The 26,759-nt window shown below is 57.1% G+C and overlaps 1 protein-coding gene across 2 annotated transcripts; it reads left to right on the top strand.

The window, feature by feature from the left end:
• Window positions 1–1,910: 1,910 nt before the first annotated feature.
• Window positions 1,911–24,519, top strand: ADORA1 (adenosine A1 receptor). 2 transcript variants are annotated; one of them, XM_083812578.1, is made up of 3 exons: window positions 1,911–2,172; window positions 2,647–3,032; window positions 23,596–24,519. In XM_083812578.1, exons 2-3 carry the CDS (start codon window positions 2,692–2,694, stop codon window positions 24,227–24,229), a joined length of 975 nt encoding a protein of 324 aa, XP_083668704.1. In that variant the 5' UTR covers window positions 1,911–2,172; window positions 2,647–2,691; the 3' UTR covers window positions 24,230–24,519. The 2 variants fall into 2 exon arrangements, with proteins under 2 accessions (XP_083668704.1, XP_083668703.1); XM_083812577.1 differs by lacking the exon at window positions 1,911–2,172 and having other exon boundaries at window positions 2,447–3,032.
• Window positions 24,520–26,759: the final 2,240 nt, after the last annotated feature.

The following is a 26,759-nucleotide window of genomic DNA, read 5'->3' as shown; positions in this document are numbered from 1 at the left end:
TGTCCCCGCAAGCCGTGCCGTGCCTGTGTCACCTCTTTGCCCTCCGTTGTCCCACCTCGCTATCTCTGCGGGCATTTGCCCATAGTGGCCCCATCCAGCGCTTCCTCAGGCTTATCGTGACCCATCACACTGCTCGGGTTTCTCCTTCCAAACCCCAGCAAGAGCCTGGAAGACCTTGAACAACCTGCTGGGAACCTGACGTTCACCACAAAATTACATTTCATGGATTTTTTAAGGAGCCTCCGATACAAGCCCCAGCCCGGTTTCCGGAGGGCGACCTGGAAAGGGCGAACGGCTGACGCCACGTCCGCCGCGAGCGGGCTCTGCACAACCACCTGCAACAGCCAGCGACCACATTTGCTCATTCAATATTTTCAGCCTTTGCCAAAGCCCTGAGAAATTTTCCTCGGGCTGGCAGGAGAGCTCTTACCCACCTCCCTTTGGCGCGCTCCCAGCCATGCGGCTCATTTTTGGCACAATCTGGGCTTTTTTAGGGGTGCTGCTAAGATTAGGTATGCTGGGGCGCAAATCCGGGGAGGGAGAGCGAACTGCCAATGCACTTAGGAAAAGGAGTGGTTTTTAATCGCGGTGTTTGGGGGATTTGCATACAATTAGGCCGGGACTTGCCCGCATTTGCTTCCGCATTTCACTCCCGTGATGAACCTGCCGGTTTTCCTGCTCTGCTCCCAGCCAGAAGCTGATTGCAAGGACGTTCACCCTGGGACACCGGTGGGCTTGGGGGCTCGGGGCTCCCCGGGGATGCCCCGGCTGCTCCCAGCACCTCACAGAGCCCAGGGCTGGCTGTGACAACCAGGGGATCCCCTGGGTGCTGCCCTGCTCCATGATGCCACGTGCAGGGGGACCCTTTGGGGCTGGATGGGGCCGTGCACCAGGCGGGTCTGCCCCACGTCGCCTCTGGCTGCCGGCTGAGCCCCGCAGTGGGATAACGGCTTCCTCCCGGTGGCAGAGGATGTGCGAGGAGAGATGCGCAGCGAGACGCAGCCTCCCATAAATAGCACAGTGTTTATGTGAACTCGCCATCCCCGGTTTATTTTTCTCCCTGCAGAGCAAACAGATCTTTTAAATCCATAAAAGCTCTCCTTGCCCTGGCGCTGGCACAGCTAAAGTGTCCAAGGTGGCACATCACCACGGTCCCCGGATGGCCCCCGAGTGCTTGACCCCAAGCCTGGGCCAGCTGCCCCGCTGTTGGTGGTGAGGGAGAAGCCCCTGGGCCACCAGCCGACGGAGGGGTCCAGCACTGGGTTCGTGATGTCCCCACAGCTGTCCCCATCCCCACCTGGGGTCTGCAGGCTCGAATGGAGGAGAAGGTCGTGGGTCAGCCCCAAGTGACAGCTCCAGGCATTGGGACACCTCTCACCCAGGTAGAGCAGAGCAAAAGGGTACACATCCAGCCCCACGTCCCACCAGAGGAGGGAGAAAGGATGGGGAGAGCCTCGGACAGGTTTTGGGAGAGTCCCATTGCCCCGAACCTGAGGTCCCAGCCGGTCCCAGTCCCTGCAGCACTCTGATAAACCAGCCCAGCTCGCTTGCCTGCTGCCCTTCCCCCAGTCGGGAGGGTGCGCAGCCCCCAGCACCCATAGGTGCCCCTCCGAGGGTGTTCTGGGGCTCAGCCCCGAGCCCCCCCAGCGCTGCTTTGGGGCGAGCCCGGGGGCACCTCGGGCACCCCCTGCGGCTCCCGGTCCCGTCCTGGGGCCGAGCCCGGGGGGCAGCGGCCGCCCCGTGCCCGGTGCCCGGCGGCTCCCGGCTCTCTCCGGGCCGGCTCCGGCTTCTCCTCCCCGCCTCCGGCTCCGGCTCCGGCGCCTCCCCCGGCTCTGGAAGCTGCGAGCGGGACCGAGGCGGCTTGGAGCCGGGCTCCGCTTCCCAGCCCGTTCTCCCCCCCCCTCCCCCGCCGCTCCCCCCCGGCCCCCGCGGCCCCAGAGCGGCTTGGTCCCTCCTTAAAGCTCCTCGGGAGCCCCCCCGTGATGCTCGGTCCCGGCCGGGAGCCGAGCGGGGCCGGGCACCGGAGCCGAGGCGGAGCGGGGCGGGCGGCTCCGAGCATCCCTCCCGCCGCCCCCAGCATGGCCCCCGCCCTGCCCGGCGGCTGAGCGCCTCTGCGCTCTCTCTGGGGTCGGGGAGAAGCTCCAAAAGAAGCCCCCCAGGCCGCCGGAGACGGTGAGGAGCCGCCCCCGGGGCTGGCTGCGGAGCTCCCGGGGGGGGGCGGCTGCGGGGCGCAGCGGGAGGCGGCGGGGCCGGGGCCGAGCGGAGGCTCCGGGGGGGTCGCTTCGGCCGCACGCTTCTGGCAAACGGCCCCGGGGCGGCCCCGAGGGGGCGGCCGAGCCCCCGCTGCTCCCCCCTGGCCGCTCGGCTCGGCCCCGGGCTGCCGGGGGGGGTGGGTTAGGGGAGGGCCGGGGAAGGACGAGCCCCGGGGGCCGGGTTGGGGAGGGGGGGGACGGAGCCCCGGGGGCCGGCACAAGCGGAGGTTGTGGTTTGTTTGTTTGTTTTTTTGTTTGCTGGTTTTTTTTTTTCCCCTTTCATTTCCCACCTCCCCCCCCTCCCCAACCCCCCCCCCCAGCCGCACAGGCTCCGTCCCGGCTCGCAGCGCCGCCGAGGATGCCAGTCGCCGATCGCCTCCCTCTGCGTTTGCAGGTGACCGAGGGACCCCAGAAGGAGCCGGGAGGGGACGGGAGCATCATGGCACACCCCGTCTCGGCTTTCCAGGCTGCCTACATCTCCATCGAAGTCCTCATCGCCTTGGTGTCCGTGCCGGGGAATATCCTGGTCATCTGGGCTGTGAAGATGAACCAGGCGCTGCGGGACGCCACTTTCTGCTTCATCGTCTCGCTGGCGGTGGCTGACGTGGCCGTGGGGGCTCTGGTCATCCCCCTGGCCATCATCATCAACATCGGACCGCAGACGGAGTTTTACAGCTGCCTCATGGTGGCCTGTCCCGTCCTCATCCTCACCGAGAGCTCCATCCTGGCGCTCCTGGCCATCGCCGTGGATCGGTACCTGCGGGTGAAGATCCCTGTCAGGTAGGACAGCGCGTTGGGAACGGGTCCAGGGTGGCTCCTGTCGAGGTTCAGAGGCAGGGAGGATGCCCCAGGCTCTCCGAGAAGCAGCAGCGTCGGTTTGGCTGCAGCAGTGATCGGGGTGGGCTGGGCCGGGGGGTCCCCCAGCCTCCGGTTGTTCTGTTTCGGGGGTGCTGGGGGTGGTTGTGGGGTCCCTGCGTCCCACCCTGTGAGGTGCCCAGGAGAGCAGCAGGGGGACGACAGCTCTGTCCTCAGCCCAGGTTTCTCCTGGCAAGGTGGGGACCAGGACCCTGGCACTGACAACCTCAGGGACCTGTGGGACATGGCTCTGGGGCTTGCAGGGACAGTGGTGACAGCCCGGCACGTCACTTCAGGCAGGCTCACCTCTCAGCAGTGAGCCCTGGCTGTGGGGCTGCCCCACAGATGACTCCTCTCCGCGTGTCTTTCCCCTTCCCGTCACCTGTATCTGCTCGAAAGCCGAGCCCACAGCAAATACCTGGGGGACGCACTTTGTTTTAACTCGGTTGCTCCGGGAGTGAATATTTAACTGCTTTGTGGCCAGCTCCCTGCCCTCCGGTGCGCGGCTGGGGAGCCGTGGTGGGACCACTGGTGTCTGGGGGCTGGGCGGGATGTGACAGCCACGTCGGGGCCACTCGGTGGAGCACAGCCCCGTGTAAACACAAAGACCCCCCCGAAAGGGACCAAACCTCCTTGTGTTGGGTGCTGCCAGTGGGAGCGGGACCCTTCCCAGGGCAGGAATTGCTTTTCTGGGGCAGGAGGCAACTGCGTCAGGACCAACTGGCTGCTCAGGAGCGCTCGTAGTGCTCAGATCCACTGGGTCCACAAGGATCTGTTGCTTTGTTGTTTTTTTCATCTATCTGGGGCTGAGAGAGGCTGCTCAGGAAAGGAGCGTAATGCAGAGGGGTGGAACAGGATAACAACACAGCCCCTGCTCACCCCCTCCCCGCCACACGCAGTTTCGCAGGCGGCTCCCGACTTCCTCCCCAAGTGTGATTTTTCCCAGCCTGAAAAATCCTCATCCTTCAGCCCGACGGCGTACCAAAGCGATTCGCACCCTGTCACTGCTTTCGGTGTTTTTTTGGTCCTTCTGCATCCCCTGCGTGGTGGGGACAGGTTCAGGTGTGGGAGGGCTGCGGGTTTATACATAGCAACGCTGCCGAGCTCGTCTGTCTCTTTTTCCTACCAAATACAGTTTCTTTCCTCCTTCACTCCCTCTGAGCATGCAATGGGCCTTCTGGGGGAGATTTCTGCGCTGACTCCAGGCACTTTCCTGAGAGCAACACAAAGTTAAAGTCCTCTGTACTGTGTATAGTTTGGGCAGGCTTTTCTCATGCAATATTAACCCCGTATTTTGTCAGCCTGTTTCGTGCTCTACCACTCAGCACAGTGAGATTTTGCTACGGTTCCCACCCTTCTTTAATATTGAATAACTTCATGGCCTCGCCAAGAAGCGTTCAGCTGCGCCAGCTCTCCTGTTCACTTTTCCCTGGATGTTCCCTTTCGTCCCTATCACGAATTCCTGGCAGCTGGCAAACACAGTTAGTGTAGGTGATTTTGTGCCCTAGGCAGAGCAGTGAAATATTAGAAATGACAAATAGGACAGAAAACGTCGCTAAAGAATATTTCCCAAATCTGAAATGCCCAAATTTCTCCCAACTTCTTGCTAGATGCTAAAAAAAAAAAAAAAAAAAAAAAGGTACTGAAACATTTTGATGGCACTGAGAGCTGCTGTGAGCTGCTGTCTAGCAGAGCTCCCTCTCAGCCCACCACCTTCACATTTCGGGCTCCATGGCCAGGTACCCACAGAGGGGACCGATTGGGGAAGCAGGACAAGGGGACATAGTGCAGGAGCTGCGCCTGCCCCGTGCCCACGTGCGTTTTGCAGAGGTGGCTGGCAGCGATGGGGAGCAGCAGGCAAAGAGGCTCCACGTGGCCCTGCTCCATCCTTGTTCCCCATCCTTGTGCTGTCACCGTTCCAGGGTCCCCTGGGGGTACTGCTTGCATTCTGGGAGCCCTGAAGCGAAGCACAAGGGTTCCCGAGTCCCCGTCACGTACTGGCCATGTGGGGCGAGCAGACAACAGGGCTGTTGGCTGCAGAGAGTTGTCTGAAGGAGAAGCAAAGTCACCGCTGGGCTTCCCGGGCTTTCTATTTAATTAGGTAGCTGGGGCTGGAGGCGCAGCTTGGCAGGGAGGGGGAACACGGCGCAGCGCAGCCCGGTTCCAGCTCCTGGCTACCCACACACACCCGGCCCCGGAGCCACAAGGGTTGTGCATTCATCCAGCAAACATGGACCTGTCCGCTCCCCACACACCCCCTGCAGACAGCAAGCCCTGCGGGGCCGGGGAGCTTTGGTGCCCTGGAGGTGGGTGTCTGATGGTGGTGTGGCTGTGTCTTGAGCAAATCGTGCCCCGAGACGTTTGTAACGGGGCAGCGGGTGATGCCTGAGCACCCACAGAGCTTCTGCTCCATTTCGGGAGTCCTCCTTGTTCCTGTGGCCCCGCTTCCCATTGACACGGGAACACTGAGGAGTTTGGGTCATCCGTGCAAAGCAGAGGCAGATTTGAGGTCCTTTCCCAGCAGCCTGTGCCCTCCCAGTGCCCTGTGTCCCCAGTGTGGTTGGGGTTGGGGTTATCCCACCAAGCCCTCTGCCTCTGCCCCAAGCCCCTGGGTAGCACGCCTCCTGCCTGCTGGGGTCCAGAGTAGGCTGCATCCCCCAATGTGCCTTTCCTCGACTACGCGGGGATGCAGAAGCATTGCTCAGGTTGAGCAGAGGGTCCCAAGCTCCCAGCCCCAACAGGAGCCTTTCCAAACAGCTGGAAACCACCTAAAATAGGCTCGCTGCCTTCATGCTGGCGGAAAAGCTCACATCTCCCCTCTCGCATCCTTCCTCTCCTCCCGGCGGTGAAGCAGCACCCCCGGCGTGCTGCCTCTCCTCGCCGGGCACAGCGGGGTCCCCGGCCCAGACCATGTTTTCCCCTCGCAGCCACACTCAGGGAAGATGAAACGAGTTCAAAGGGAGGGGAAGCAGCCGGCCGGGGGCGTCCAGCAGGAACCGGCCCCAGGCATCCCTGCGGCGGTGGCCAGAGGCAGGATGCAGGAGGGGACGGTGCCGGAGGGATGTCTGCAGGGGGATGGAGCTCCTTTGGCGCCCATCTCTGCTCTGAGGCTGGTTCAGGGTTCGCTGCTCTGCCCTGAGATTCTGCATGGGGTTTTTTGGAGAGGGCTGGGGCAGGAGGAGCTGGAGCTCTTGGGACGTGCTGAACCGCAGCCCCCTTGACAAGGGAAGCTGGAGGCAGGGACATAGCCTGGTTCCATCCGGGGGCTTACTCTTCCTGCTTCTCTTGGACCACCAGCTCTTTCCTCAAATGGTTTGAAACACATGCCAGGAAGAGAAAACCAGGGAAAATCTGCTCGTAGAGAGAGCCCTTGCACGTGGGGGGCCACCACCCTTCTTGCCCAGACCCCAACACCCGGGTGTTGGGGCACCCCGAGGAACATCCCGCCAGAGCAAGCTGCGTGTGCATTTCTGTGGGTTTTGAGCACATGCGTGAGGCTGCAGAGCTGTGAAAATTAGATCAAACCAGGCTGGAAATTGCTCGGAAATGAGAGGCAAGAGCAGAGATGGGAAGCTGGGACACAGCACGGGGAGAGCCCAGGGTGGAGCAGGGTCTGTGGGTGGCTCTGGGGACAGTGCTGGCACCCTGCACTGTTTCAGAAATGCCCTGAGCCCTAGGAGATAAAACAGCTCAGGGACAGCAGGAGCATCTGGGCCTGGAGCACAGCTCCTGCAAGCGAGGAGGACTTGCAGGTAACCCGCGAGCCTTTGGATGGAGCTGGCGGTGCAAAGCTTCCCCCCCTTGACCCTACGTTTTCCAGGCTCCTGCCTGAGTGCCGGCTCGTGTCAGGATTGCAGCGCTCTTTCCCCTTCTCCCCGGGCCTGCCAAGAGCCACAGGCGCGGGGCCAGCTGGGGCTGGGTCACAGGGAAGCTGGGGAAGGCGCTGTCACCCTCGGCCAGCTGGGGCGCGGAGCAGGGAGCGTGGCCGAGCCGCTTTCCCTTCTTCACCCCACGGGGAGTTCATGGGGGGTCCTGGCAGGACGGCTGGGGGCACCCCGCTGCTGTGGGAGAGGGGGCGAGGGAGGCATCGAACCTTGCTTTGGCCCAAATTCCCAGGAAATGGGAGCACCACAGCACCTAAGGAACACAGGAAATATTTGCAGTGCTCCCAGCTCTTAATGCTGGGAAATCTCCCCGGATATTTGGGCTCCGGGAGGCAGCAGACGTGCCCAGGGTGCAGATGGAGAGGTTTCGTACCAGGCTGGGGTGTGCAGTGGCCCCAGTCCCTGCGGGACCTGCTCCCCTGGAGACGATGCCCGTGGAAAAGGGGAGTTTTCAAACCTCAGAAGCAATATTTCAGACTGTTGTAAGGTTATCAGTCCAGAGCAATGGATTGAAATTAAGAAAAAGGAATGTATGCTTCATCTGAGGGCAATCTGCTACCGAGGTGATGTGTCCCACGTGTCCCCAGGGAGGCAAGGGTGACCGGAGATGGCTCCAACCAGCCTGGACAAAGCAGCAGATGGTATGCGAGGGCAACGGTGAGTGATCCTGCCCAGCCAAGCAAGTGAATAAACCAAACCGTGGCTCATCTGAGGCTTATTTTTAAATTTGGAGGAAAGGTTTCGAAAGCATCCAGGTGACTCAGAGCGGGAGCGGGAGCTTGGAGAGCTGCAGGGGGGCTCTCGTGCCCGGGAGTTCATCGAGGTTTCTTTCACGCTGTTAGTCAACGAAAAGGCACCATCCATCTTTACAAAGCAGGCTGCATTTCTAAGGAAAACACTCCCATTTTCCTAAACCAGAGAGGTTTGGGGGACTGGCAGATCTTTGCAGCCACCTCTTTCTCTGAGCAATTTTGTTTCTGCCCTTGCTGCCTTCTGCCAAGCTTATTTTTAGCAGACGAGGGTGACCTGCAGCGTGCTTCATGCGCAGGGAGCAGGTAGATCAGAACCAAGGGTGGAGGAGAAAAGGCAGAAAACACAGCCTGGGAGGGGCTGCTGGAGACCTGGGGCTGTTCCCGAGCTGTACTTTCCAGCCCCCTCCCCCGAGCAGCTAAGCATGTGGGTGCTAAATCAGAGCAGATGTCTCGCACCAAGAGTTCTGCTTACACCCGAAGGCACGGATGGGCCGTGCGAGTCCTGGACCCGGAGCCTGACCCTTGTACAGCTGAAATGGGCAGGGATTTCCCATCGGGTTATATCAGCCTTAGATCCTGCGAACAGCCGGGTGAGCCAGTGCGCAGCACGGCTCTGTGATCTGCAGAGTAACTTTCAGCCAAGCGCAGGCTAAGTCGCAGATCTTCCCTCGGCGAGGGGACGTCTGGATAAGGCTCGCAGGGAGCACGCGCAGCTGCTGCAGCGGCACCACGAGACGCCTGCTGACAGCCCCAAAATCAGGTCACTCGAAAAAGCCACAGACGCTGCGGTGCTGGCCAGAGGGGAGCAACCTGGGCTGCAAGCAGTGTTCCCAGATCCTCAGATTTTGGGGTAAAAAAGCTTGGGTTTTTGGACGTCCCCTCCTCGGAACATGGCAAGGGTCCAGCCGTGGGATGCTCCATACTCAGCAGTGCAGAGGGGAGGGGGGAAGAACAGGGATGCTCTGGGTTTGCTGATATGAAGGGTTATTCCCAAACCTTTTGGACTAAAAGGGCAAGGGGAAGTGTGTGGCTGTTGGAGACCCTGGATGGGCACACGGGACAGCAGCACCCCATCTCATCCCAGCCTCTGAACAGGGCCAGATGCAGGCCCCGTGCTGGGTAAGCTGCCCAGGGGATTGTTTCGCCCTGACCCCGATAGCTGGAGCCAACATCTGTCTCCTGGGCAGAGCTTCCCTCTGCAGCATCGTTCTGCAGGGAGATGAACAACAAGCAGCTCCCTGCTGGTGTTCACCACCTACACACCAAAATCACACTCTGGGAAGGTTTTCGTTATTTTCTTTCTGATTTTCAGTAATTCTGAGGTTAGAACATAGACCCTTGACAATGCATCACCAGTAAATCTGAAGGCATGTTCCCAGCAAGGGCAACAGTACATTTACAGGCAGGGAAACTGAGGCACGGAGCAGTGCCATGGCTTGCTCAGGGTGACCTCAGCTGCTCAGGGTGACCTCAGCAGGCAGGGACAGAGGCCAGGGCACAGCAGGGTTGGGTGGTTGTGGAAGCTGAGATATGTCAGGGTGACCTGGCCTTTCTGCTCATGCCCTGCACCAGCTGGTCTCGTGTCTCAGCTGTCCCCAGGACACCCAGCAGCTAGGTTTCGCCATGGCCCCAGCCCATGCCATGGTGATCAGTGCAGGGGTAAGGTGGTGAAACAAGGGTTATCCACGGTCCTTTGGGCTGCAGGTCTCTGGTCTGAAAAGCCTGGAGCTGACTGCCAAAAGCCATGGTTCATTCCTAAATGTAGGAGCATCTCCACGCCGAGAGAGTCAAAAGGGGCCGAGACATATCCATGGGGACAATGTCCTCAGCAAGGTGGCTCCCACCCGTGAGTTCATCCTGCAGGGAGCACAGCCACCAGACCAGGTGGAGATGTGGAGATCCAGCACGGCTCTGCCATCACCACAGCACTGATTCGGCACGTTGGGTACCAACAACCCCAGAGGAGCTGCTCTGTGAAGCGGGCGGGTGGGGATGTTAGCCAGCAGGGGCTCAGTATGCTTGAGTTTCTTCATCCCATGGCTATACAGACTGCCCACTGAACCAAAGGTGTGGAGCTCCTGGGCTCGGTGGGGTGGGCAGAGATGTCTGCTCTGAGTACGGGGAGGTCCAGCCCTGGAGGTGAGAGAGGTCTGTAGTATGATGGGTCCCTCAGACCTGTGGTAGAGCAGCAGAGCCCCGAAAACGCTGGGAACGTCCAGATGGTCTCTGTCACACTTCCAACAGCCCCACCACACGCTTTGGAGATGGCTTTCCCTTTCCTGGAGCGACTCGGATGTTTCCAAGGGTGCTGGGTTGGTGGAGGCGATGATGACGCACACTGGGGCTTGGTGTCCAGCGCTTTCCAAGGACCCCACAGAGCTGGGGCAAATAAGACAAGTGAAACTCTACAGAAGGAGACTCTGCCAAAGCCCAAGCTGCTGATTCAGCCGGCCGGGTGCCCGCCAGCCCAGCCCGGCCCTGCAGGCAGTGTGTCAGAAGTGAGTCAGGGACCAGCTCACCCTGGCGTGCGCCGTCAGTGCGGCCACCTGGCGCTGGAGCCAGCTCCAGACACGTGGGAGTCTTCTGATGGGGTCCTGGGTCTTCTCCCACCCCTGAGAAGGAAGAATTCGACTGCAGCAGTGGGAGGTGCCATCGTCACCTGGTTTTATAGATATAGTCCCACCTTGGCTCCGTGCAGGGGGTAAAGCAGAGCCCCGTGACTCACGGGGTGGGCGCCAGGCGTGCAGGTGGGCTCGGGCACCGCTCTGCCACCAGGCTGGCACCAGCCTCCTCCCCAGCCACCGGCCCCAGAGCCACGGGCTGGTCTGGGTCATCGCCCAGCCCCTGGCACCTGCGTGTGGTATCTGCCGTGCTCCGGTCGGCCGTGTGCTGTGGGGTCACCATCAGCTGGGCCACCCTCAGCTCCTCTTACACCCCAGGGTGCACCAGAGCATTGCTTCCCTTGCCCTTCGTGGTGCTAGGATGAGCTTAACCCTGTCAAAAGAGCCAGCATGGCTCTGTTGGCAGCACAGACACCCAGCTGCCGGGGCAGGCGTGTGGCTCTCGCACAGGACGCCCAGACGGAAGAAAGAGCAATTGATGCTCTCTAAGATGGGCACAAAAAAGTCCCAGAGCCAGCAGGGAGCCCTGCAGAATAGCAATGAGCTGAGCATCTCCTGCTGCACCAGTGCCCAGCCCTGCCGCAGCCTGCCCAAGCACTTCCCAACCTGGGGGCAGCCAAACGGGAAGGTCTGGGGCTGAGGAGATGTCGTTGGTGATGACAGTCACCAAGAGAGTGTCACCATCAGCAGGAGCATAAAACAACCCGACAGCGGTGGGCTTCTCCTTCCAAAAAACAGAAGCAGGGCCATATTGGTGATGGGGGGCAAACTGCGGAGGAAGGACTGGATTTGGGGACACCGGGCAGGGCAGAGCAAGATCAGATGCTGGGAAGTTTTGTGGTGTCTGGGTTTCCTTTCACTGCACAGAGCCTGATGGGACCCAGCGGCTCCTGCTTGTGTCCTTGTCCCGTCTCTCGCTGCCTTTTCCATCCTCCCCCATCCCGTCCCTGCCTGGTTCCTGCATGGGCTCTGACCCCGGCACTGAGCCTGGAGCAGTGCTGGTTGGTCTGGTTGGGTTTTTGTTCTAATGAGAACCTGTTCACAAAAAGGAAGGGGGTTAGGCCCCAAGCACTGTTCCCTTGTCTTCCTCTCCAGCCTCCGGCTGTGCTATCCCTGAGACCGACTGCGGTGCCCGTGTGTGCAGAGCCCTGGGTACCAGTGATGCCTGAACAGGAATGCAGGGACACAGGGGCAGGGAGGTGACATCCCCTGGTCCACAACCCCGGTGACAATAAGACCTTTCCATCAAAGGAGGGCCAGGAAGGCTGAGGACACTGGGGCAGGGCTGCCTACTCACCTTCCCTGGGCCATTCCCCATCCTGCATCCAGAGACCAGGATGATTTCTCTTGGCCTCCTTTGAATGAGGGAAGTGCCAGCTCCTGGCACCAGGGATGCTTTCTCATTCAGCTCGGTTCATCTTGCTTCACTTGGCATGCCAGAGCCCCCCTCTGCGACTCAGTTTCCCCATCTGTTCGCAGAGGGAGTGATGCTACAGACTCTCCGAAAGCACGAAGAGGCTGATGCTGAGGCATGCTGCCTCAGACACAGCCATAATTAGCACAGGCTTACAGACTGAATTATTTCTCTTTCTTTTCTGCATTGGTAACAACACTCGGTGACTTAAACCCTGTAGCATGCAGAAATGACAGGTTTATTTCCGTGCAAGTGGCTCTGTGTGCCTGTGACACTGAGCGGTCAGGACTGTGAGAGAGCTGATGGCACAGCCTGCGTCCAGATGGACGAGGCAAAGGCTGTGCAGCGCCAGGCGGACACCCGTGTGGGTTAACTTTAACGGAGACCAGCACCTGTTCCCACGAGGCTCGCAGCCTCGGCAGTGCGGATGCTCCGTCCTCGTAGGGCCATCCCCTGCCCTAATCGCTGCTGGTCCAGCCCCAGCAAAGCACCTCTGTCGCCAGCAGCCTGGGAAGCCTCTTGCACAGACCGTGCACTGATCCTTGAGCACCAAGAAGAGGGGATGCCGGGTCCCTTGCAGGCTTCACGGTGGTCCTTGTGCACGGGGAGAGCTGGATGCTGCCTGGCCCATGAGTTCTTTAAGTCCGTGCCCTGCACCAGCCAGGCTGCCTGGGCAGACCCAGGCTGCATCTGCCCACTGCTCCTTGCCTGGATTTAATTGCCAGGGTAATTAGGAAGATGCACAGAGTGTAATTTATGTCCAGCTGATGCATTTTGCTGCAGTTCCTGGTCTCGGGTCTCAGTTCTTTCTCTCTGCCCTCCTGATGGAAATACCGAGCTGTTTCCTTCCAGGCAGCAAGGTCAATCGGTTTTCTTCCAAGAGAATAAATCATTGTTTAAATCTGAAGGAAACAGGATTTAAATAATAGAGTTCAGATTTGCTTTGCACTTGAACTTTTTGTTTGTTTTCTTGGTGAAAAATCAATTCTCTGCGGTGAGGGAACATTTGATTGTGGTGTTAACTGGAGCCTTCAATTTCAATTTGGCATTTCATTTGGCTGGTCAAGATAGATAGATCTGCATGGGACAGATTCATCTCTACATAAATAACCTTATGGCTTAACACATATGTAGTCCTTTCCTCCCCTCTCCTGTTTCCCTGATGTTGTGGAGGGGTGAAATACACAGGTTATACCCATGATTTGTGGCAAGTTGCATTTGGACTGAAGTTAGAAGTTAGCTATAGCGCAAAATGGCATCTCGGAGACAGTTTTCATTAATTGAAATCACATATAGCCAACTCGTCAGCAAGAAAAAAAAAGGATTAATTAATCTGACTGCTTTTGGTATTTGAAATGGAGCTTTTAGGCAGGGGAAATCTGCACTGTACAGAAGACGCTGAACTGGTTGTTTGGGGTTACTGTGTCCTCTGAGGCTTAGAAGCGGTAGATCTCATCGGCTCTCCTAATTCTCATTTAGACATTGGGTGGAGAAAACAACCTCCCCTGCTTTGCAAACTTCCAGCCAATTTTTCAGCCTTGGTTGTATTAATCTTTGAACTAGGCGAAGTGCACGAAGGGAAATGTTCCCTTTGCAGCGACAAATTGTGCTGTGAGGATCCCGGACAGCAATAACAAGTTGTAGCCTAAGAAACCAAAGAGTTTGGTTGTTGACTGCAAAAATCAGGAGTTGGGTCAGCAAGCAGAAGTGCGAAAACAAGAAATTAAAAGACAGCCGATACTAATCTCTTGTTCCAGCTGTAATTTAGGATATCTCCTTTTCTGAAGTGTCCTTCTGCAGCTGAGAGATAAAGACCCACCTCAGCTGTGCCTCGTGGCTGGGTGAATGCCTCTCCATGGGAGATGCTATCGCAGGTTTCCTGCCTCCCCTTCACCCAGGGAGAAGAGCGCAAAATCCTGCCCAACAGCAGGTCTCAAGACCCCTCTTATCTCCTCCCCAATTGGGATCTCTGTCCCGCTCCTTCCTTTTAACGGCTCTTGGTTCTTTCCAGACTCACCCGGTCAGACACCAACTTGTCCTTTGACTTGGAGCATTCACAGAGGGTGACGGTGACATGCAGGGAAGGACGGTGGCACCTGCCCTGGTGTCATGCAGGCGGTACCAAGCTCTTCCTCAGCTGGCGCCTTCCTCCTAGCAAGCCACAGCACTTTGTGGGCTGGGGTAAGAGCCACGGAGGCTCTCAGAGCCTGATCACACCAGGCATTTTATATTTGCCATCTTGTTTCAGCTTCTCATGGAGCCCGCATTTGACAGATTTGGCATTTTGAGCATGTTTTGGAGCTGCCTTCCTTCTTCTCCCTTCCCTCTTTCCCCTCCCTTCTTCATTTTTGGGGGCTGACTTTCAGAGTCCCCATTTCAAAGGGGCTCTTTTGGATAAAGAAGAAATATATGTAATGCATAGAAAAATTCAAGTGCAATACATAAATTCAATTGAAAAAACACTGCCTTGATCCTGGATTTACACTGAAAAGAGCCAGAGCTGCCTTTTATCCCCTTTTCCTTGTGTTACAAGGATGCTCTGACTTCTCCAACCACACAGCTCCTAGCCCAGGCTGGGTAATGAGTGCCCAGCTAATTGCTGCAGCAGGGGCAGGGCTGATGTGTAGAAGCCCTCGTAGTGGCTGGATCCATTCATGATGGCCCAGAGTGGTGAGGATGGAGGACCTGAGGCTCCCATCCTCGGGTGAGAGACAGCAGCACCCTGAAAGGGGTGCACATGGGCTTTGGGTGACTCGTCCCGAAACCTTCCTGCTCTGCAGAAATTGTCTTCTGCTGGAGGTGGGTTGTTCCGCATGCATGATGTATCTCATCACGATGAGATACATCATGATGAGATACGGGTCCCAGACCCGTTCCCCCTTCCAAGGAGACATTTGCACATCAAATTTCACTTTTTGATGGCAAACCTCTTCAGACACTAAAAACATCTGGTGACTTTGCTGCATGTAGGACATGTTGAAAGCCAGTCCATCATGCTCATCACACTGTCCATCAGCCAATGTAATCATCCCTCATAAGTTCACCCCTATCTCTCAGGGACTGGGCTGTTCCTCTGTGCCCTAATTCCCACAGTCTTGATATAATAGAAGATTCTCAACTTCTGCTTCTTTCCTTTTTTTTTTTTTTTTTTTTCTAAAGTAGTGCTTCTCATGCTTTGCATTGCAAAGAAATGTTCAAAAAATGCTGCTGCCTGAAACCAGGAGCCAAAAGACAAGAACATTACATTTTTTTCCCCCAGTTCTGAGATCCTGCGGCTCGTTTCATGATTTTGAAGCTGTTGCCAGTGGCGTTAAATCATTTCCCTCCTAACTACCTCCAGGTCCTGGAGGGAGAAGCCGGCGATCCAGGAACACCACTGAGGGCTGTGACCACACATGGCGGAGCTGGGAGGGAGTCCCAGGGCTTGGCTGCAGGAGGCCAAATCCTGCCTCTTTCCCCAGAAGGAAGCAGGCAGCAAATCTGTGGCTCAGTGCTCCTTGTACCCCATCACCGGCGACAGCGTGTGCACCCCCAGGATGGTCACAAAGCAGTGAGGTGACACTTCCAGAGCATGGCCACCAAAGCATGGGCACTCAGCACCCTTGGGGGCACTGGTTGGTGTCACGGTCGCCCTCTGGGGCACAGTTTAAGCCACCATTTCCATCAGGCATTGGATGCCCTGGGCATCCCCAGCTCCTTGCTTGGCCCCAGCCTGCATATATTTAGGATGAGGGGGCTGAGCAGCAGCTGAGCTCTCCTTACCAAGAATTGTTGCTTATGCAGCGAGAGAGTACTTGAATTCATCAGGATCCAACCACAGGCTATAAACGAAGCCCAGTTTGAAAGCAAAATTAACTTTATGTGCAGGAAGGATTTATATTTGCTGCTTGGGTGAAAGATGCTGTTGAAGGATCTGAGAAAAATTGCCTTTCTCGCTGCGTGGCAGCGGACAACACACTCCTTTGCCTTCTTTGGACAACAGCAACATCTCTCATGCCCGAGGCAGAGCCTGGAGGAGAAGGATGTGTGCAAGGTCACCATGCTTTCCATCCTCCTCCCCTGTGACCTCCAGCCCTCCCAGGGTCCCGCTTCCCCCTGCAGCTCCTGGTCCCAGCAGGAACCATCTGTCCATGGTGGAGCCACCACAGAGGTTGCTTGCATCCTTCCTCTGAGCTGAGCACAACTGGCAAGGGATCTGCAAGAACCTCTGCAGTTACTGGAAGCCTGTGGTTTGTTCCCCAGAACAGGCTGTGATTCATTGCCAGAGCCCAGGGAGTTCGCTGGCGCAGACATCCCAAGCAAAGCAGGCTGAGGAAAGCCAGCCAGCTCCTTCTCTGCCGGGACTGGTGGCAGGGGGCTGTGATTGCTTGGCAATGAACTCATCCGGGGCAGTGTGATGTTGTGGCTGCTCCTAACATGCCAGGGACTGGAGATATGATCATACAAGGCCTTTTGGCTTGGCAGGTGAAGGCTGAACTCATTTCTTGAGGTGAAACCTGAAAAGTGGTAGGTTTAGCCTCAGAAACCTGGTGGCTGCTGTGGAGCATGGCTATGGGTACCAGAATGTGAGCCCTTATCAGCCTCAGGAGGCTGGGGGTGATGCATTCCCACTGGAGATGCCAGGCTCAAGCTGGGATATGTGCTCAGGGGCTTGGCTACACCAGGGCTGATGGCTTCAGGAGAGCGGTAGAGGCGGTGGGCTGTGTCCAGCCTCTGGGTCCAGGACTTGGACTGCTGGGGCTGGGGGGACACCTCTTTCCTCACCTGGAGCCATCAGCTGGATGGAAATCCCTGGTGTACCCTCAGGTTCTGCACCACAAAACCGAGGTGACAAACCCCTGGCACATCCTGGATGCCTTGTAGAAACATCGTTTCCCATTTCCAGGCATTGTAGCCCATAAAAGCCGTTTTCCACCTTATTTCATCTGCTTCTTGTGGGGCTTTTTCTGTCCCTAAGGCTGCTTTTGGATGTGCCCACATCCCCCTGCAGCCCTCAGGCATCCCAGGTCTGCCTCCAAGGGCCCAGGAGAGGTGTTGGGCCTGGCTGAACCCAGACCAAGGCAGAGGCATCTCCCCAGGCCTTGTCTGGGTCCAGGAGGGCTGCAAGGTCCAGCTTCCCACACACAACCTGCTCGTACAAAGCTCAGAGCACAAAATCTCCTTCTTCTATCACCTCCTCTTCACTTGCCAGAGCTGTGGCCAGCTCCAGCTTCGCCCACCACCGAGCGAAGCACTCACCAAAGCCCTGGGGATATCACGTCTGGGTGTGCAGGGACCAGTCAATTTTGGCAGGATGGATTTGTTCTCATAAGCCTCATAATCACCCTCGCCTTTATCCATTAAATAATTACTGGCTATTAAAAGTGGTTAGAAACATTTGGCGGGCTCACTAGCTGCTTTGCCTGGCTGTAGCGGCCTGCACTTTGCAGACACGCTGCAGAGTAATTCCTACAGAGAGAGCTGCCATTTTATCATGGCAAAACCAAGCCCCAGGCATGCACTGGCCCAGGAGGAACCTCACTGAGAGGCACACATCTCACTTACAGCTTTATAAATCTCTGTGCACATGCTTTCTGCCTCGCTTATGGTGGCTTTGGGCCAGGTTTGCATTAAGAAGCCTTGCGGTGTAGAGCCATCTCCTCCTGCTGCAGCAGAGGAAACCAAAGCATTTTGGGAGCAGAGGTCCTCAAACAAGAAGGTTGGTGGTGCTGAGCCCGGGGTGCTGAGCTGCTGTAACTCCGTGTGTGGGCTGAGCTGTAGGGCTAGAAAGGCGCCAGCTGCTTGTGGAGCTGGTGCCAGGTGGGAAGGACACTGTACGGAGACAAGGTCCTTCGGGGTCTCAAGGCTTGGTCCCAGGCCATGCTCCAGCCACAGTGGCCATGGCGACACCACAAGGGGTCCTGCAGCAGTGGGGAGGGACCCAGCACCTCACAGGCCCCTGCTTTGTGCCTCTTCCTTCAGCACACGGCGGCGCCGAGCTCCAGGCCTTTGCTGCCCCTTCTCCCACTGGGCTGTCCCAGCGCGTGCTGCAGACTGGGGCAGCTGGTGGTGGTGGGAGCAGGGCAGCCCTGGCCTGGGCTGTGGCTTCTTGAGGGGTGCCAGAGAGGTTCCAGGTAGAGATTTTGGGGATGTAGCCCCGTCTGCATGGGACCTGGCCGCAGCCCCAGCAAAACGCCACCGGCAGCGAGCGCGGCCTGGTGCTTGCCCGGCCGCCCCCTCCAGCTGCACTCACGCTCACCCTCAGCAAACAAACGCGGGCTCGGTGCCAGGCTGGGATTTTCCTCCTCGGTTCCTTTCAATCACTTCTCCAGGGTCACACAAGGAGCCTGAGGCCAGCTCGCTGGAAGCTGCCTTGCCGCAGGCACCTGGCCTGTCCTCTCCCACCACGTCCTGCTGTTCCCTCTTGTCCCAGGGGCCTGCTGGCACTTCTCATGTTTCTCCCCCCGATTGAATTTCAGAGGAGCAGCCAACCAGCCATGCTGGGGAGGGGGGACGGTGCACAGGGCGCCCTGGGTCCTCCTGGTCCCTTAGGAGCACTACAAAGCAGCTCTGTGGTAGGACATCGTAAATCCCAAGCTTATGGGGGCTGCTGGGCCATTTTGGTGCAGGACAGGGGCTCCATGACCGCCTAGCACCAATGTCCTGTCTGCAGGACACACTCTTTGGGCTCCCCTGAGAGACTCTCCATGGGCTTTGGAGGTTGTAGATCTTTAGATGCCAGCTGGCATCAAACAAGCAACGGGTCTGGGAGTTTGGGATCGGGACAATCTCCCAAGTAACTCCAAGGAAATGGTGATAGGACCAGTCTCCCCCTTTTGGAGTGCTTGTAGGAACAGACTGTCATGGAAAGCTCCATCTAGCTACCAGCTTCGGCTGATGTTGGCTGACATCCATCCCTCCCAAGGCCACCATCCACACGGCCACCAGACATCACAAATCCCCGTTTCTTCCAAGGTGGAGAACTAGAAGTGACAGACCACGAGAGCAATGGGCTGAAACGGTGTTGGTACCCCTCTGCCTGCGAGATGTTTTCTCACTTTACCTCTCCGGTTGTGTCAGTGCCACCTGTCACCTCCATCCCCAGCATTGCAGGGATGACGCAGGAGGGTGTGAGATACATTTGTGGTGGGAGGGGGAGCCTGTTACACCTCATCCAGCAGCTCCAGCCATGTTTGCAAACAACAAGGGCTCTCGAGTTCGCTTGCTGTGGTCATTGGATAGCTGCTGTTGGGAACAGGAAGAACTGAGCAGCTGGTGCTGATCCTGAAGAGCCACAAAGCTCCCAGCCATCGCAAAAGGGGGATGTGAACAGATGGGAGATGCACTCAAGCGATGCAAGGGGTGCTAAGAGATGTTTTTGCCAATGCCAGATGACTTTTTTTAGACATTTTAGTATACTTTCAAATACTTGATAAGCTTCAAGATCTTGAATTTAAGGTTTTTAATATAAATGAAGCCCAAAAGAGGGCTTCCCTAAAGAGAAGAAGGAAAATAGTCAAGAAAAGAGGCAAAAGAAGGAATGACTTCTCATGTCCAGGTTTAGAATTGACGAAGGAGCTGTCACCATGTCCCTCTGGCACACAATGTCCCTTCAGCAGCACTTCCCACCTTGCACCTCCGTATCCAGCCCTGAGCTGAGATTGCCCCTTGCTGTACGCTGCTTTGCATTTCTCAGCTTGTATTTCTGAGCATCACATTTCTGAGCAGCTTCGAACACCCAATATCTTCCCATCCAGCAGCCTCCAGGACACAGAGATTTGAAGCAAAGATACGAGGAGGTTTTATCTAGAGATTTTCAATTAGATCAGGACATGCTCTGGCTGCTTTTCTGTGCTGCAATCATAATACAGATGATCTTCATGTCAGCTTGGTCTCCATTCCTCCTACTACTTTGGCTCCAGCTTCATTTCGTTAGCAATGGCCTGCCTTCATTAGTGAATTAATTCCTCAGGAACTGCACTGCAATAAACCCTAGCAGAGCAAGGACCAGCAAAGATGCATCTCAGGGCTGGCTGGGCAACTGCAAGTATTTTCTGGTGTAAAAGGTATTCAGAGAAATACTGAGAAAATAGATTACTCAAACCAGACATGGACTCTGAACCTTTTTCAATCAAGCCAAGAGGAGATGTTTCCTCAGTGCTAGATTTGGATTGACCTGTGGGTTAGAGGTCTTGGAAACAGGCCCTCCTCTCTATCCTGAGGGACAGTCCCCAGGACAGAAGTCAAATTGATAGGAGAGCAACAAATTCACCACTCCTCATGCATTTTTTGGATGTGTCCTGAAAGCTGTTAGAGGGCCATGGGGCCACCCACTGCCAGAGAGCTCAAGAGCTTGCCTGCAGCACCTCCTGCAGCACACCAGCATGGGGCAATGGCTCTTCCCGGAGGAGTCTGCTCCAGCTCAATCAGACCAATTTTCAGACCAGTCAGACTAATTTTTCTGCCTCCACCTGTCACTTGTTGTGCTTCCTCCGGGGATGCAGACAGCACCTTATCAATAATTGATATTTTGGCTCTCTGTATTATTTTCCAAACCCTCACAGACATCCTTGTTCCGCACAAAACCGAAGCTCCTGCCCATCCCAGTTCACTGGGATATCAGTAAGGACAGACAACCACTGTGGTCTCTCTCCACATTCCTTTCTCCTGGCCTTGGCAGTGTGTCCAGGAGTGCTTGGGGTGATGCCCATCGCCGTGGGGAAGGGATGGCACAGTGGCTGCCAGTGAGGGAGGGCAGGCGGAAAACTGGCAATTATGGCCAGGCTCAAAACCCCACAGATGAAGGAAATAAACCAAAATTGTATGATGATGGTAGTGACCATTATCTTGGATGTTTTAGGCACAGCTGTTAATAAAAGTAATAGTAGCAATAAAATTGTAATGATGGTAGCAACTGTTCCAATGACAATGATAATAATATAATTTATTAATTGTAAGCCATTATCAGCATTTACTAGTACTTCTGCCTCCCAGACCCATTCCGAATTCCATCTCTATCACATTAATACAAAATGAGGTAAATGAGAAAGGCATTTTCTTGATGGCATGATCAAAGCAGAAAGATGGGAGCAGCAGGGCTTGCTCGTGGCCCCTCTACTGTTTGTGCCCCCACAAATCACTCTGTGCAGCAGGGTCAAGCAATGGGCAGGATCTTGCATTTCCCTTCTTTTCAGTAGGGTTTGCAGCCTTCAAAGTGGCTGAGCCCCATGGGATCCCCATGGCCAGACCCTATGGGGTGTATGGAGGAGGAACTTGGAGTCATTTTATAGATTTTATCATTCCTGTGCAGGCTGACGGGCGGCATGGGCACCCTGAGCCCCCAGCTCATTTCTCTGCAGAGTGCTCTGCTTGGCGGACATCACCGCCCTCGGCTTGTTGCTTGAATGAGCGAAGGCAACAAAAGCCCCAGCTCCAAATGTTGCTGATTTCTACGGGTTTGCTGATTTGGGGTTCAGCCCCGGTGACAGTGATGACATTGGCACATGTGCAGGGGGATGCACCAGAGAGGTTTTGCTCTTGGTGGCTGCTTCTGCAGTGCCACGCGTAAGCAGGGCGAGGAGTAGGCAGGCGAGGTCCAGACGTTCGGACCATCGTGTGTGTGGGGCCAGGGACGTGCAGCGAGGCGGGCTGGGTGTGCAGCACGGCACAGAGCTGGGTATGCAGCAGGGAGCAGGATGGGTGTGCGCTGGGGAGGACTGCAGGCACAGCGAGGACAAATGGAGGTGCAGCAAGGACGGGTGGAGGTGCCTTGAGGATGAATGGATGTGCGTTAAAGAGGGATGGATGCGCAGTGAAGACGGATGGAGGTGCAGCGAGGATGGATGGAGGTGCAGGGAGGATAGATGGAGGTGCAGGGAGGACGGTGGGACATGCACTGACATGGGGAGGTGGACAAGCAACCGGCAGCTTGTGGGGCAGCTGCTCTGCTGAGCGTGTGCTACACCCTCTGCACTACACGGGCTTGCACGCACCCTGTGACCTGAGGTCTGCGCGACCTCCGCAGCTGTCCTGATAGCCATCTGCAACAGCACACCATGTGCTGGAGCTGCGGGGGGCCGGGACCGTCCGTGCTGGCCCCCTGCAGCCATTCCCCATCCTCTCTGCTCCAGCTGCAAGCATGAACTCTGCGTCCCCTGATCCAGCTCATGGCTAAAACTGGGCTCTCAGTGCTCCCTCTGTTCCCTCTGCTCCCCAGACCCAGATGTGTGGGCACGGGAAGATGGGGTCAGTGCTCCAGGAGTAGCTCCATGCCTGGGTACTGGCTCCAAGCTCCAGGAGGGTGCCTGGGGACAACAGGGGCATCACTGCCACCCTACAGCCTTGTCTCGACCCAGCTCCGGGGGAGTGGAGCACCCAGGACCTCAGCAAAATTAGTGGAAGCCCCTCGAAACCCCCAAATGTGGGTGATGTGAGACCAGCACACCTCCCTATGGGGACCTCCCCATCTTCCTGCCACCTGCTGCTCCCATGGGTCCCCTCTTTCCCCTCTCTCATCCCACAGTGCTGGCATTCTCCCACCACCCCTTGGGCCCCCGGTGCCCCAGCTCTCCCTGCCCCGTTGGCTTTCTCAGGGTCTCCTGCCCTCTCTCCTCCCCACAAGGAATAAATCACCCTCCGGCTCTCAGAGGAAACAGCAGCCTGCCTTGCCACCTCCTTCCCATGGGACCTGCCTGCCTCTGAGATGCTGGGAATTGTTTCACAGACCAGAGGGGGTCATTTGGGAAAGCCACTGGGGGCAGGCGGCTCCGGACCCTCCGTGCTCCTGGGGACTGATGTCCCCTCTCCATCCTGCTCCCACCCTGACACCCTGCCCATGAGATGGGTCTTGAGACGAGATCTTTGAGGCAGAATGAGTGGGTTTGGGTCCTTGGCAGATTTCTTAAAAAGCTCCCAAATGCTCTATTTTTCCACCTCAGCTAAAGGTTAAAGACAAACAGCAGGGAGCTCTGAGCACCAGGACAGGGCTCCAGGTTCCCCAGCCACCTCCAAGCAATCCCCATGGCCAGGTTAACACCAGCATCACTGCAAAACCCAACAAACAGCCAGAAAAAAAAAAAAACATTCCTGGTTCAATCCCCTCCGGTGGAAAGTAATAACACTTGGGCTGCGAATCCACCTGGCCTCTGATGAGAAGCTTTCATCTGAGGGCCAGGGGGGAAATCAATCTAGCAGGCTCCGCTTCTCGCTTGGAAAGCTCTGGAGAGCTGCGACCAGCCCCAGTGCGATGGCCACGGCAGTGGGGAGGGCACCGAGCCCAGCCGGGGCTCTGCTCGCCTCCTGCCTCCATCTCTTGGCACCAGCCCATTAGGAAAGAGGGGTTTGTCGATGGGGCCAACACATTAGGAAATGAAACAGGCTGTGCCCAGGAGCATCCCCAGGGGACCATTAGCACCGCTGGATGTTTCCTCCACCCAGCAGGTCTCTGGGGAAGCTTTTGCTGGCGATTTCCTCCCCTGGCACAGAGGGAATCGGCCTGGCAGGGAGAAAGCATACAGCAGGAGGGAAAGGCCACCCACTGCTGTGGGTGTGGGTGCTCGGGTGTGAGGTGGGCTGCCGGAGTGAGGGGACCCCTCCCCCCTTAGTTATGGGGGTGGCTTCCTGTCGAGTGAACACTCGGGCATACGCCAGGTTGCTAATGCACTTCCTGGCTTCTCAGCAATGCCAGGAGCTCCAGCACCACCCCGGAGGTTTCTGCCCATCCCTGGGGCTGGGGAAGGTGTTGGGAGGCAGCGCGGGGCTCCACGGAGAGTGTTAACCCCCAGGCCAAACCTCCCACTTGTGTTTAATTCTTCCCTCTGGTTGTTGTCTCCTCCACAGGTACAAGAGCGTGGTGACACCCCGGAGGGCAGCAGTGGCCATTGCTTGCTGCTGGATAGTCTCCTTCCTGGTGGGACTCACCCCGATGTTTGGCTGGAACAACCTGAACAAGATGAGGAGGACTCACGAGCTGAACGCCAGTCACTCGGAGTTTGTCATCAAGTGCCAGTTCGAGACGGTCATCAGCATGGAGTACATGGTGTACTTCAACTTCTTTGTCTGGGTCCTGCCTCCCCTGCTGCTGATGCTGCTCATCTACCTGGAAGTCTTCAACCTCATCCGCAAGCAGCTCAACAAGAAGGTCTCCTCCAGCTCCAACGACCCCCAGAAGTATTACGGGAAGGAGCTGAAGATCGCCAAGTCCTTAGCACTGGTCCTCTTCCTCTTTGCTCTCAGCTGGCTCCCTCTGCATGTCCTCAACTGCATCACCTTGTTCTGCCCATCCTGCGAGACGCCGCACATCCTCACCTACATCGCCATCTTCCTCACCCACGGCAACTCGGCCATGAACCCCATCGTTTACGCTTTCAGGATCAAGAAGTTCCGGACAGCCTTCCTGCAGATCTGGAACCAGTACTTCTGCTGCAAAACCACCAAAAACGACAGCAACACCATAGCTGAGACGGTCAACTAGGAGCTGGGGGGAGCTGCTGGTCCTGCCATCAGGGGAAGGGGTGTTGAGGACCCAGGAGGGCTGCAGTTGCCAGCCCCGTGCAATCTGAACAGCCGAGTCCCCGAGCTGCCCAGGGGTTATTTATTCACAAGCATTGTACTGTTTTGATATTGTAGCCTGCACTGTTCCTCTCTTTTTTTTTCTTTTTGGTTTGATTTTTATTTTTAAGGGTTGCCAAGTATTTAAGGAGAAATTGTACAGACAAAGGCGCGGTTTATCTTAACGCAAATAAAGTAAAATGATAAAAATCACCCAGGGGGGTCCTCTGACGTCGATGGGGACCTCTGGCTCCTTGGAGCAGCTGGTGGTCACCATATCCGTGGGCCCGTGGGCTGCCTGGGCACTGTGGCAGGGGGATGCCCTGGTGGGAGCGAAGCTGCTGAGAGCTGGGGGAGCTCAGGGCAGTGTGATTTCCACAGCTGTGCTGAGAGCTTCCAAGCCCAGCCCTTCCCCTCTATAGCCAAGGGGGTAGGAGAAGACGTCTCCCGTTGCAATGCCTGCACCCACAGGGCGATGACCACACCATCCCCACGGAGCAAAGGGTCAGCCTCCAACTCCAAGGCTGCCGCAGAGGGGAGAATAAACCTTTAGCATGGCCCCAGAGCACACTCAGCAAGGAGCACCCTTTGCTGCCCCAGTACATCTCCCCACAGAGCCCTGCGAGCTGCACCCAGGGCACTGCGTCCCCTCCACGTGATTTCTCTCTCCTCCTGCTTTGATGACTTTGGCTCTTTCTTCTCTCCCGTGTCTTCTGTGCAAGGCAGAAGCAAGTCTCCCCCAGCCCCCATTGGCCTCATCCCTCTCCCACCTTGCTCCCTACCCCCTCTGCCGGCACCAGACCCTTTTGGCCTGTGGTTTTGGGGTGAATGCAGCCACCTCCATGACCTAGGGGAGCAGAGGAGCTCGCACCCATCTGGGGGTGACGGGGGGATGGCCCTCTTCGTCCAGGGCTGAAGTGGTGGTGGGAAGAGTTAATTCAAGTTAACGGGGATTCCTTTCTTATCAGCATCCCTTGTTTGCCCATCTCCCATAGAAGCACACTTCCTATGGCCCTTTTCCTGCCCCAGGAGGGTCGTGCCCCTCAGACGTCAGGGATGGCGAAGTGACAGCAGCAAGTTCCTGCAGGGGCTGGAGGGCTGCAGGGAGGAGAAGGACCTGAGGTGGGTGGGATTTACGGGTCGGATCTATGGGTGGCTGTTTAGCTGGCTTCACACAACCCCTGCAGCCAGCCCCATTTAGCCTGGAGGGAGCTCTGGTAACATACAGTGAGCCGAGAGGAAGAGGAGTCAGCAAGGGAGGGTGGGAGGAAGGATGAGGAGACGAGGGGCCTCAACATATTCAGGCCAGCTGCAATCCCTCCAGGCTCAGACCACGCTGGCCAAAATGGGAGCAGAGCGGAAAAGCAATGGCAAGGAGTGGGGCGAATCCTTCCTTCGTGTCTCAGCTCAGCAAAGGGGACCCAACCACCCCCGAGCCCCCTCCAGGTGCAGAACCCCCAAATCCCTTATCAGCAGTGCCCATGGATGCTGCAGCCCCGGGGTTGCACCGAGCAGACGCCGCTGCTCCCTGCCCAGCAGGAGCTTGGCCGCAGGTTGGGGCTGCTCTTTGCCGAGCACAGGGCAGCTTTCCACTTGCGGCTTATTTCTGCAAGAGGTTGCTTTCCTGGAAATGATGCCTGTGCCTGATCCTTGCTAAGGTGCCCAGAAACCTAACAACTGGGATGCTCATAAATTAAAAGGCATTTGGATGATTGCTTTCAGAAAAAAAAAAACATCTAGCAGATTTTTCCGCTCCGTGCCCTCCGGACCTTTCCCGGGAGAGCTCACTAAAAGTGGATGCTGTGGCCCTCCCCGGTCCCCTGGGGGCTTGCAAGCACTCCTTGCCCTGCAGGACTGTATTAACAGCCAGAAAAGGGCACAGGGTGCAGCACTGCCCAGGCTTGGCGATGCTGCTTCTGTTCAGCAGGGCTGCAAACCCCCTGCTCACGCAGCCCGCTCCCAGCCCCGTCCTTCCTCAGCCAAAGCCACACGCTGAGATGATGGGGGCACTGCGGGGGGTGCACAACATCCCTGTCAGTGCCCACGGCCAGACGGGGCTGCCTGGCCCAGCGCCCGGACAGCTGGACCTCAGCCTCCACCCCGGTGGCATCACTAACCCAGCCGCCTCGATAAGGCAGCCTGACCATCAGCCGGGATAAAAAATAATCCGACAATGCCCTCTGATGGTGGAAGCGATGTCTGGTGTGGGCAGTGCCGTGCCGGTGCTGAGCCCCTGGGCTTCAGGGCACGGGGTGACCTGGGGCAGAGGGTTCCCACCACAGGGCTGATGGAGGGGTGCTGCGGAGGAACCGGGCATTTTAGCCATAGGTTTGCAGTGCCAGGGCCCGCCAGGATAGCCAGGATGTCTATGCGAGGGCAGGCCGTGGGTCTGGCCCCACAGCCGAGCTGGGAATGCTCCTGCCTTGCCCCAGTGCTGGCTCCATCAGCCCGAG

This window comes from Anser anser (assembly GCF_964211835.1).
Source record: "Anser anser genome assembly, chromosome: 27".
Lineage (NCBI taxonomy): Eukaryota > Metazoa > Chordata > Aves > Anseriformes > Anatidae > Anser > Anser anser.
Note: the sequence above shows the minus strand (reverse complement) of the source record. Positions and strands in the feature narration are given on the sequence as shown.